The 13,188-nt window shown below is 33.5% G+C and overlaps 1 protein-coding gene across 2 annotated transcripts in view; it reads left to right on the top strand.

Annotated features, from left to right (window-relative positions):
• SECISBP2L (SECIS binding protein 2 like) overlaps positions 1–13,188 on the top strand; it is a 55,097-nt gene that overhangs the window by 1,340 nt on the left and 40,569 nt on the right. For both annotated transcript variants that reach the window (XM_057722121.1, XM_057722123.1), the window contains exons 2-4: positions 6,632–6,810; positions 8,776–9,100; positions 10,858–10,993. In XM_057722121.1, coding sequence (XP_057578104.1) covers positions 6,632–6,810; positions 8,776–9,100; positions 10,858–10,993 — 640 coding nt within the window. The remainder of the gene's footprint in view (positions 1–6,631; positions 6,811–8,775; positions 9,101–10,857; positions 10,994–13,188) is intronic.

Raw genomic sequence — 13,188 nt, 5'->3', positions numbered from 1 at the left:
AGTGAGAGCCATTTCTGATTTTAAATTGGGCTCTTTTAGCTGGCAAAGAACAGCTTCCTGGGTGTGTGTGTATTTTCTTTTTACAAAATATTTATTTGAAAAAAACTTTGTGTGACTATGACTCTGAAAACACAAATGAGTTTTATGAAACTATATGTGATTTACCAAAGCAAAATTGATTGGGGCTCCGTTGGCAGATATATACAGGCTTTCCTGTGACCCAGGGTATTTTATATACACTTTATATCCAGTTTAATGAAAAACGGTTTTTCAAGTTAATCTATGAAAAACGCCTGAGATTTCAAAACCTGACAAGTGAATAGGAAACTTTCTTGAATGATTTTCTTGTATGTATGTCACTAATGAAAAGATTAAACATTTTGGTCGTTCTCCGTGATGACAGAACTGTAACTAGTAATGCTACCATATGTATACTTATGGTTCCTTTCATCCTAGAGGAAATGTAATTAACTGTTTAGATGGTAACTTTTAACATAGTTATTTGTGTGTGATTATCTTAACAGCAAGTGCTATGAGCAAATTATTTAAACTAGAGCCTCTTCATCTTTCATCCTGTATCTTTCCAAAGTCCACAACCTATTAAAATCTTGTAGAAATTTAAGGTTCAGGAAAAAATCATAAATGTAAGTTTTCATTGAAGAATTTTTCTTTCTTTTTTTCCCCTCTAGTACCTCCTGCCTCTTCCCTTAGCCTAACCCTAAATGAGAGAATAATTTCAGTCAATCCCCCCTTTACCCCCACACATACTCACAGGAAGCTGAGATCCCAAAGCTACTTTGCTTAGTTCATGCTGTAGGCAGTTAATTCAGGGGTCCCTGGATGACCTGGAAGGAGTCTTCTTCATTTTATATTACTCTTTTCTGGGGCAAGACTCCATTATTTTCATCCTATTCATCATTGAAAAAAGGCACAGAACCATTAGCCTAATGATAGATTAGGGGCTAGAACTGAGATTTGTCCACTTTGTGGAATTCTTGATTGCTTTTACTATACCATTGAGTAATGTAATGGCTTTCCCAAGTTATTTGGAATGTACTTTTATATTTTTACTAAGTGAATTTAATGGATAAAAGTCATTAAAAACAGATGCCACATCTGCTGAATTTCCATTTTTTCTCACAAAACGTGTTTTTTTTTTTTTTTTTCGTTTTAAACTAGTGTTGGTTATTTTCAGAATTTCTGGGACTGTCTACAGCATTAAAACTTGTTATAAAATTCTAGTGGTTAACAATTCATAGAAGTTTGATTTTATAAAAATAGTGCTATTGATAATACAGACTTCCTGCATTTTGTCTTAATCTAAGTGAAATCCTTGGAGTATTGCACAAGTGTAACTTAAAAAAAAATCTAAGCATGTTGTGCCTGAAGGCACTCATGTTGCTATTCTTGAATTACCAATTTTTTTTTTGAATTACCTCTTTTTAAAAAATATATATATATAAAATCTTTGTATAAAAGTATAAATTGTGTGTATGTTGATCAAGATTATAAAAAATAAGTTACTGGGAATACATGCTAGCTAATAGTCTTAATTGTAGTAATGACTATTTGAATGTTATAACCAGAAGAGAGTCACAGGAGTACTCTCTTTTAGCAAGACTTTATTAAATCAAAACAAGTAGCTTAATTTTAATTGCCAGAGTTAGTTCTGAGAACTTCTTGGTATAGTGCTTTTTTTCCCCCCTTAAGGAAAAAAAAGCTGGTATAAAGGGATGTGAAAAATAAATCATGGAGTTCATTTTGCTTACAAAGTCTTAGTATTTCTATTTTTAGTAAATTTAGGACAGTGTTTTGAGATTAAAAAAAATAAACAATGATAATAGAAGTGAGGTCTGCAGTCTTGAGGCTTACACTCTTTTGTATTATCAAATAATTTAAACAGTGGTTTAATTTTTAGCACATTAACGTTAGATAAGTTCTTTTAAAATAATTTATAAAATTATTGGTCACTAACACCTTTAATTCTTAGAAAACCAAACGTGTAATAAATGTGTATGTCTTCATGCAAAGTGCTGTTTACCAATAAAGATATAAAGTTATCCTACTTATAATTTTCTCCTTTAAATAATTTATAAACTTCAAATGATATAGCACTGCAAACTAAATATATTCTAAATAAGTTACTCTAAAATGTTTATTACTCAGTAATACTTAGCTTTTGTGGATCTAAGTAAATGATTATCTTAACAGATTTTAAAAATAATACTTTTGTAATAAAAAAGTAAATAATGCTCATTTAGTGAAAATACCATTCGGAAATTTTAAAAGGCATTTCCCCTAAGCTTTTAAATAGAAGAGGAAATATAAAGTAGAATTTTAGATTTTCAAAAAAGTATTAAAATACTACATATGAAAATGTATGGGATGTGGCTGAAGCTATATGCTGAGGCAAATGCATAGTCATAAATGTTTTCATTGTTCAACATTTTAAAAGGAAATTAAAAATTAAGCATCCAAGGCAAGAAGTTTGGGGGAAAACCCCTCAAAGAAAGAGAAAATAAATGTAAAAGCAGAAATTAATTACGTATTCCAAAAACTAGTATTAAATTTAGAAAGTTGGGTTTTAGTAAAGTACTGTCAGACTTTAACAGGATTAAATGTGGTCTGTTCTCAGAAAAGGGGGAAAATGCATGGATAGGAAAGCAAGTGGGCAGAGTCTAAGTTAAATACTTTGATTTTTTTCCTTCAATATTTTCTAAAGTCTTGCAAAACTTATAACTACTGTGATTTGTTTTGGCAAGTGGTTTACTTTCAGTATGTCATTCCAACCAAAAGACAATAAAGCCAGCAGGTGTCTCTTAAGCATTTTTTCCTTCAGAAGACATTTATTTTAATTTTGGCCATGGTATGTAAAACATCTTAGTGTTTGATATATCATACTTGCCTTAATATAGGAAGAATGTGGAGGGTTTCAATGGTCATATTTTTTCTGTAGGTGTGTAATACATACTGACATTTTACAGTGGGAGTAGCCTTACTGTGTTCTACTTCACTTTTGATTTTAAGTGGGTGTCTTTTTTCTATTGCTTAATCTGGGAAAATTATTTGCACTCTTCTGAATATTCTATCTCAGAGGAGTTTAGCATGTGTTATCCGTTGATGTGTGCTTCGTAGTAATGTTTGCCCATTTTCCCTAAACCAGGCTGGTGTGGTTGCTCTCTTCAGAACATGAATTCAGTGTATATTTGTTGAATTATATAGGTTCTCAGTGATCTGAATGTATTTGTTTAATGAATATTTAAATAAGGTTTTTATAGTTTTTGTTCTGATAAATTCTTGGGTTTTCTAGATTATTCACATCAAATAAGTTTTATTGATGTTCGTTTTAATATATGCAAAATTTTAAGTGAGTGAAACAGCTTAAGTTGTTTTTGTTTTTTTTCAAAAGAGGTTTCTGGGATTATGATTTTTCATTAATTTGGAAAATTCTGAAATAATTTCTGAAAGATAAAGATAATTTTATTGTGTAGTTTTTTTGTTTGTTTTGTTTTTAAGCAAATAGTTCAGTAATAGATTTTGTTCTGTGTTTAGACCTCTTGCATATTTATATTTTCTTTAAGGAGACAAAAATTTGCTATAAAATTTCTGATTTCTAAAAATCAGATCATGGCAAAAGTAGAGAGACTAAACAGAAATTCAGATTGAGGAATAGCACTGTATGAAGTAACTTGTCTAATTTTTCATAATGTTTTGTTGTCCACTATGTAAGACATTTTTTCTTTTGATTTCTATACTAATTTAATTGACGTATTGCCAGAATCTGTTGCTTGCTTAACATATTGTCTGTGTGGGTTTTATTATGTGGAATTTAAAAAATAGTTTGGAATCTTAACATTACTTTTCAGGCCTGAGAACAACTGAGGCTGCATTTTGATGTATGATACTGAAGGCCCCAAAGTCACAATAAACAACTTTTAAAACCATACAGAGTTGTAACTATAGGCAAAAGTTTGCCAGTCTGTTCCTACTAGTGACATCTTCTGTTTGTGCAGCTGTTGACTACAGCAGCTTCTCTTTTTTGCTAAAAACAAAGGATCATTTCAGTCTTTGTGAGTTTTATTGTTGAATGCCAATATCTAGGATTGCACTTAGAATAGAAAGCAGTACAGACTTCAGTTTTTTTAAGGACATATACGTTTATTAGTTATAAATTATGCATGACACCTTTTGAATAGTGGGTTGCCTAAATTCATAAAACATATTAAGTACAAATGAGACTAGGTATAAAAAACTTGTTGCAACCCACCTTGTGCGCCACCTGGCTTTCAGGATCTTTGTTCCCTGACCAGGGATCGAACCCAGAGAAGCAGAGTCCCAGCCATTGGACTTCCAGGGAATTCCCTGAAACTTTTGACTTGAATAAGAATTTGAATTTGTTGTTACCAAGGTAATTTGTGAGTTGTTAACAGAGTAACTTATGAGTTGGTATCATTTGGGGGGATGGGAAAAGTTACCTTTAAATTACCTTATTTCTTTATATTAGTATTGTTCCTTTTTTTTCATATTGAGCTGAGAATTTAATATAACCGTATAGCTTGCATTAAAAAAATTCTCTTGGGTGTGATACTGCTGTCATTGAGAATGCATAGGTTATTGTTAATAAATTTTTTTTTTTAAGAGAAAAGAAAAAAAACAACCTAGTGTCTTCTAGTCCAGATTTATAAAACTATTCAGGGTTCTCATATGTTCAAAGGTTTATATTTTATACCTTAGATAAAGAACTTTTGAGTTCTATTGACTATCACAGTGAAAATCACTGACTTATACTATTAACATTTGTTTTTGTCTCCTGTGTTGAAATTCAAGAAACCAACTCTAGTTCACAGATATTTGTGCATTCAATTACATTGTCTACTTTGAATTTGGTTGGTAGTACAAAAGTAGACTTCAAAGTTAAATCAGGTGAGGAGGAGGATATTGAATTGATACTGCTGTATAGTTCAGATTTCTTCCCCCAGACAAGGGTTGCTGAATATCTACAGTGGACTCTTTGGAGAAGAGTTTTTCTGAAAAAGGCTCTATGTTTAGCATATTGAGTCTTTTCTTTAGATTTTCTTGGATTTGCTACTGATTACTTTTGTGAGAAACACACATGAAATTTATTCTGAGAAATATGCCTTGAGGGGAGCTTCTAATGAATGCCACCCTAGTGGGGAAAAAGTTCTGGTTAAGACTGTTGTTTTCAGGTAGTTGATTTGAGTTATTGAAAAATTGGATTGCATTCCATTTACTGGTTTCGTTAAGAAGTGTCTCATGTTTTTGTGGTTTTTAACATTCTGCTTTTACAGAATGTGCCTATAGATTATTTCTTTTTATAATTAAAATTTAAAAATTTGTTAAATGTAACAAATACAGAAAGAAAACTGCATAAAACCAATGTACAGCTAAACGAATTACTGGATGAACACCTTGTATCACCCAAGTTAGGATATAGAATTTTGCCAGGTACCCCAGAAGCGCTCCACATGCCTCTTCCCAATCACAGCTCCCTCTTTCCTAAGAGTAATTCCTATCCTGATTTTCATGGCTCTTATTTACTTTTCTTTATAGTTTTGTCACTAACTTGTGCATCCTTAGTACAGTCGTTTATTAGGACTGTTAAACCTCTGTAGATTTATAAGAAAAGATACAAAATAAACTAAAATGGAGTACATTTTCTGGATTACTTTACTCTGCTTGTCTACTGGGATGCTGAAGTACTCATTTTTTTCCCATTTTAACTGTGAAGCAAAAGTTTTTCTCCCTTTTAAAAATTAATTAATTAATTAATTATGTTTTTGGTTGCGTTGGGTCTTTGTTGCTGCTCACCAGCTTTCTCTAGTTGCGAGGGGCTGCTCTTCGTTGCGGCGCTCACGGTTCTCATTGCAGTGGCTTCTCTTGTTGCGGAGCACAAGCTCTAGGCGTGGGGGCTTCAGTAGTTGTGGCGAGCAGGCTTAGTTGCTCTGCAGCATGTGGCGTCCTCCTGGTCGAGGGCTTGAACCTGTGTCTCCTGCATTGGTAGGCAGATTCTTAACCACTGCGCCACCCAGGAAGTCCCTCTCCTTTTTTTTTTTTCCATTTATTGTAGACATTTTCCTTCCTTTTAATTTAACCATATTAATCTAATTTCCTGAAATGGACAAAAATAGATTATTTTTTAGACTATTCAAACAAATATAAAGTAATTATCCTTCAGAACTCTGTTCAATGATTTTTTTTCTCCTAACAAAATTAGTTTAAAACACATTGTTTTGTCTGAAGAGCTAGTTGTTTTGTTTTGTTCTTTTGGTTTTTTTGGTTTTTTTTTACTACTAGTTTTATTTTTGGACTCTGAGGTGTGACTTCCTTGTACTCTTGATTGTTTTAACAGCTTTGGTTACGTAAGAATTGACTTCATTGAAATGTAGTAACCTTTGATAAATTTTCTTCTGTTTGATAGCTTTGTCTAAATAATGTAATCATATTCAATTATTTTAATTTGACCTTGCTAGTCCTTTGAATGTCTTGTGAATACTGAGAAGAGACCTAACTACTGTTTGTTAAAGACTGTGTCTTTTATTGTTAAATTATGAATTTGCATTATTTAGGTTTTGCTCGTTTATTAGTAATGTGTTTCACTTTCTCTTTGAAGAATGTCAAGCTGTCAGCTGAGGTAGAACCATTTATTCCCCAGAAGAAGAATCCTGATACATTTATGATCCCTATGGCACTCCCAAATGATAATGGAAATGTTTCTGGTGTGGAACCAACTCCAATTCCCAGCTACCTGATTACTTGTTATCCATTTGTGCAGGAAAACCAGTCTAATAGGTAATTTATTATTATTTTCTTTTGGTGGGGGAAGAGGGGGTAGGGAAATACAGAAACTGGCAAAGCATACTTCTTAATTTTTTCTTTTGTAACTTTAAACATTAACCATTTCTCTGTTTTCTAAGAGGAGTAAATAAAACCAAATGATGTAGAAATTAAAATTGTTAACATGGATTATTATTATTTTCTCATTCTTACTAAGAGAAAATGGAGTTCTTTGTATGTATCTCCTATAATAAGTCATTGAAATTTGTTTGAAATAAATTGACTCATAGGGAGGAGTGAATTATTCAGAAAGAGGTGAACAGAAACCCTTTTTTGAGAATAGGCATCTAATCATAATTGCTAGGACAGTCTGGCATAAGAAGAGTATATTAAGGGATGGCCCTGAACTTTGAAGTGTTTGTGGCTAGTTAGCATATATCTCTAGACTCTGATTGTAGTTTAAATTTAGTTTCTGTGCTGTAGTCACAGGGTGATTTAGCAAAATGCTTATAGTTCAAGATAATGTGTGACCTAGTGGCTAGGGTGTGTCTTGTGACAGTCGTGATAGCCTTTCTAACCCTGCTTAGACTGTCTGAATGATTAGCACTTCATTGGTGTAGTTCATTTTATTGCTGTATGAAAGTACTTTCAGCCTCTTTCAAGTTATATCACACACACAAAATTATACTTCTCTAGCACTCTGGGATAAATGAATGAGGCAGCTAGGCTCTAGCCTTTGCCCAACCACCTCTGAGGGCTGAGGCAATCAGTATTTCCACACATCTCTAACCATTGCGGCACACTAGTGTGCCCAGGCATTCTTTGAGAAATTTTATATACATGAGATATAAGATCACTAAACTTTCTCAGATATTAAATATTCAAGTTAATAATCTAAAACTCTTAATAGTTTTGGGCATTAGGCAAATAGTAGAAGCTAAAGGAGTCTTATCAGTTGAGTCAAGTTAACATTATATTAAAAATCTTCGACCTGTGTTGGACTATGTTTGAAGTGATTTGTAAACTAAATTAAAAAGACTGGTTCTCTATTTAACAAAGTGTCCAAGTGTACAGTATGATAAATTTCATTTTTCTTACCTTACTAAATAATCTTTGAGAATTCATGAGTAAGCCAGCCATCAGATTATTTGAAACTATTTTTAGAATTATTGCAGGGAACATTTTTCCCTGTGGCTTTGTCATGAAATAGTGAGGAAAAGCTCTGTACTCCAGCTCCCTATGACCCCTCATTTGTCAGCAGCTGTCTGCGAGGAGGACTGCTGAGACAGGAAGGACTGGTGCTTTATAGGAAGGGATTGCACCAGAAGAACTCTAATGCTGGAGATAAGATGGCAGTGAGCAAGCTTGCCTTTTTCTCCTTTTCTTTCCCTTGGACCTGGCACCTGTTTCCATTGCCAAGGAGGGGAGCCAGGGAAAGAGCTGAACTTGGCCAGGTGGTTAGGGGAGTATGGGAGAGGAGTAGGAGGCCGTGGGCCTGAGCTAAGGAATGGGAGGTGGAAGAATCCAGTTACCCATTGTAAAGATCACCTTACACAATGATCACCTTACCCTCCTTTTCACAGAACACTGTCACAGTTGTTACCATTGGATGGGAACTTTGGACTGCCTTCATTGGCAGATTCAGCAGCTAGGTGTATAACTTTTAGGCAGAAATATCTTGAGGAGGTTGAGGGGAGAGTAACAAATAAGAATGGGCTGTACTTTTAAAATTTTGGAATGCAGTAAGCTCTCAGGTTGAATTCCATTATACTGTCAATTTTATTACATGTACATAAAAATTTCTGTAGCAAGGAAATTTATAAAATGATAATTTATCTTTTTTCCCAAGAATTATTATGAGGCTACTATTTTGTACTGATTTTTATTAAAATAAGTTGAGATTTTGCTTTAGCATTACTTTCAGACATACACGTCAATAGAGTTGTTTGATTTTTTTTTTTTTTTGATTTGGTTTTACAGACAGTTTCCATTATATAACAATGATATACGATGGCAACAGCCTAATCCAAACCCTGCTGGACCGTACCTTGCTTATCCCATTATATCTGCTCAGCCACCTGTTTCTACAGAGTATACATATTACCAGCTGATGCCAGCACCGTGCGCCCAAGTTATGGGTTTCTATCATCCTTTTCCTGCACCTTACTCCAACACTTTTCAGGCTGCAAATACTGTCAGTACTATAACTGCAGAATGCACTGAGCGTCCAAATCAGCTTGGACAGGTCTTCCCGTTATCTGGTCATCGAAACAGAAACAGTAATAGAGGACCAGTGGTACCAAAAGTAAGTGACCAAATTTGATTGGCTTTTGTGTTTAATATTTCTGTCATTAGTAATAATATAAGTAATTTGCTACTTGTATTGATTAGCCTTTAATGCTAAATTTACTGTTAAAAAACAGTCAGTGGTATAGCATTTGTAAAATATTTTTTCTGTTACTTTTGTTCCTCATTCTTAAATTGTGATATGATTTACAGTCATCTTCAAGTTCCTTTAGACAGTTTACATAAGCGTAATGCACAGATATTTCCAAATATTTTAATTCAGTGATAAAAATTGCATAGTGACACCCGTTTTCGTAAGTGATCAGTTTGAATCCTTTGCTAGCAGTGTTGAGTGGCTAGTGCACATGAAGATGTTTCAGTCTTCAGAAATAAGCCGGAGATATTATGGAAAAGAACATTTGTCTCTTAAACTTCATTGTTTCTATTCTGTCAGTTTTTAGTAGGAATAGCACTTTGTTATTCAAGGGATGCTTACTATATTCTGTGAACACAAGGTCACCTAGGGCTAAAGAAAATTAAAGATAAATGTGTGAAATGACCTTTTGTCGGCACCAGCCTTTGATTAAGTAAAAAAAAGAAGACACAAAGGCCTTGAAGTCACAGGAGGATTAAGGTTAATTCTAGGTGACTGTTTCTTAACTGAAAGGTTACTTTTCTGTTGAGGCCATAATATCAAAGCAAATAAGAAGAAAAACCATGTTTCTTCTTAGCACTTTTAAGCTAATAGAACACAAAGTGATTAGATGCATCTTACGACTGTTATTGTCAAGGAGTTGATGCTTTTCTAGATTCCATTAGCCCAGCCTCTTTGGTGAAAAGTTTTTGCTGTCTTCTGGCATAATTTTTTACAGATTAAAATACAAACAAACAGGAGAAGTTGCTTTGAAAAGCTTTTTAGTCTTTGTTCATGGAAATATTCTGGGTCAAGGGACATTCTTTTGGGACCTTTGAGAATGAAAAGAAGACAATAGTATGTATATAATTTTCAGCTTTTGAAGTAACATGATTTCTCACAGTGCATTTCCAGCACTTGAATCTAAGAAGTTAAATTTGGAGTTCTGTTGTTTAAATTACTATTAAGTGATGAATACTCATATTTTTAAAAATGAAGGAAAGAAAGGGAGTCCAACTCGAAGATGGAAGATGCCTTAGAGGACTGGGGTGGGGAGGGTGGGGGGGACTCGAGGCGGGGGGAGTCAAGGAAGGGAGGGAATACGGGGATATGTGTATAAAAACAGATGATTGAACCTGGTGTACCCCCAAAAAAATAAATTAAAAAAATTAAAAAAATGAAGGAAAGGATCAGCTTTTTAATATTTTCTTTTTAAACTCTAAGGCAGAAATTTGTTTTGTAATTCATTGCTAAAATTTAACTTTTGGATAAGTTACATCCTTTTTATTACTCTTTTGAATAAAAATTTACAACCCCTTATTTGACATGATTATACTCTTATTTATTAGTTATTGATTGAGAAAATTAAAAATGCAAATGACAATTAAAATGAATTTATATTTTATTAATTGTAGTATTGGCTATTTAAGAAATAGTATATAAATGTGTGTATAATACATTATTTAGCCTATTATGATTGGCTACAAATAATTTCATGAAATCCTAACACAGTAATCCTGTTTCCTCATGAGTTGGGAGTCACTAATTTGTAGCCTACATTAAGTATATTTTATAAAGGATGTATATTTTATAATGTTTAGTACATTGAATAAGATCTTAATTTTTTTTTTAACTTTAATCAGCAACAGCTTTTACAACCGCACATAAAAAGCAAAAGACCACTGGTGAAAAATGTAGCTACTCAGAAAGAGACAAATGCAGCAGGTCCTGATAATCGATCAAAAATTGTGCTACTGGTAGATGCTTCACAGCAAACTGGTAAGGCAAGTTTTCTTACATATATACATCATAGGTTTTTTTCAAAAAATTATTTTATTGAGTGAATTCCCTGTTAGTCCAGTGAGTGGTTAGGGTTCTGCGCTTCCACTGCAGGGGGCATGGGTTCAGTCCCTGGTTGGGGATCCCACATATTGCATGGTATGGCCAAAAAAAAAAATTATTTTATTGAAGTATAGTTGATTTACAATGTTGTATTAATTTCTGCTGTACAGCAAAGTGATTCACTTATCCATATGTATACATTCTTTTTTTATATTCTTTTCTATTATGGTTTATCACAGGATACTGAATATAGTTCCCTGTGCTATACAGTAGGACCGTGTTGTTTATCCATTCTATATATAATGGTTTGCATCTGCTAATCCCAAACTCCCAATCCATCCCTCTCCCACCCACCCCCGGCAACCACAAATCAGTTCTCTGTGTATACATCACTGATTTTCATCTGTGGTCATGCATTGACTTTATAATTGTGGACTCTACCACTTTTTTTTTCCCTTTTCTTTGTATTTTGGCAATGTTGCAAAGCACACAGGAAGGTTCCCCCACCAGGGATCAAACCTGGGTATCCACAGTGAAAGCACCAAATCCTAACTACTAGGCAACCAAGAAACTCCATGGACTCTACCACTTTTTAGGATTCTAGACTTTCATTCTTCCATTTATCCTGCCACTTTGTGAAATTCTCTAGGAAAGATAAAACAGTCCATGTCCTTAATGTTCTTTCAGCTTGCGTGCTGGTTTATGTACAGTTTTGAACAGGATTTGAGATTTTCTTATTACCTTATGGTAATGGAGCAGTTCAGAAGTCAGAGATGGAATTTTATAGACATTGTCGAAATTTGAGGGACTCATTTTGGTAGAAATCAGAATTGTATGTGTTTTATAACTAGATTAAAATCCTTTGTAAAACATCCTAACATCTTCTAATATCTTTATAGAACTTACCAAGTTTTCTGCACCATATTTTAGTATAGATCTGAACCAGACCTATGAGTGACACTTGTATCCTCAAACAAGTAAAAATTTTGGACTAGTTGGATATCATTTTGTCATAAGTTTTTTAGAGGACTGTATAAGCATTAAAGTACAAAGCTTTATTCTGGTAATAGATAAGAATTAATAGTCTTACAGTATTCTCGCTATTTTCCAGTTTATATTGTGAAATTTCATTTTGTATCTCTTAGCTTAGTAGCTATAGAGTAGATGGCTGTCTTCTCTCACCCATTGTCATTAAAAAAAATCCTTATTAATGATCCAAGGCTAGGAATTAGATGTGTTCAAAGGCACATTTGCTTTTTAACCTCTGCAGTTTTCACAGAAATGCTGTTTGGCTTGAAATGAATTAGATGGCACAAACACACTTGCATTTGGACTGTACCTTTTCTGCTGGACGTCTATTCAGTTATCCTTTTACAATTGCTTAGGTCTATTGGGAGCAAGAAAGGACTTGGGAATCAGTTAAAAAACAACCTTGCTGATAGTGCAGTCATTGTGTGATTGGTAGGGCATAAAGCGATGAGATTAACAGACTGACAAATGCTTGGAGTGGCTATGGGAAAGAGTCACAAGGTAATATATGGCAAAGTTTTCTATGTTTTGGTTGTTCCTAGACATAGTGACCCATTTCTACATGCTTTAAACCCTGGAACTGCTTTAAAAATTTATCCTAACATCTTTGGTTTGCTCATTAAGTGTCCACAAAGACAGTCTTCTGAAGCATAAGAATTAGAAAGTGAAAAGATGAAGGTATAATTTGAGTAGATTATACCTTCTATCAGTATTCTTATTTTTTAGTTTGTTTCAGTTATAGGTAGAATGAAAAGTATAATATAAAGGAATTTGTAACAAATTTTTGCTCTTGAACACAAGCTCATATGTTTAAAAGAGCTTAGTAACATGCTAGATATAAGATAATATACAAAAGTTAATTGCATTTCAGTGTGCTGCTGACACAAAATTTAAGAAAAGATTATTTACAATAGCAACAAAAATATAGTTTCTGTCATACAACTGACAAAAGATAAGACACTGATGCAGAAAACTATAACTTTATGACATTTTTTTAAAAGACCTAAATAGCATGCTCATTCAGGATGATTTGTTGTTGCAAATGGCATTTTTCCCTGTTAGTCTATAGATTCAGTGCAGTTCTAATCAAGATTCCAATGGGG

Source organism: Hippopotamus amphibius, chromosome 2 (assembly GCF_030028045.1).
Source record: "Hippopotamus amphibius kiboko isolate mHipAmp2 chromosome 2, mHipAmp2.hap2, whole genome shotgun sequence".
Classification (NCBI taxonomy): Eukaryota; Metazoa; Chordata; class Mammalia; order Artiodactyla; family Hippopotamidae; genus Hippopotamus; species Hippopotamus amphibius.
This window is presented reverse-complemented; position numbering and strand designations above follow the sequence as displayed.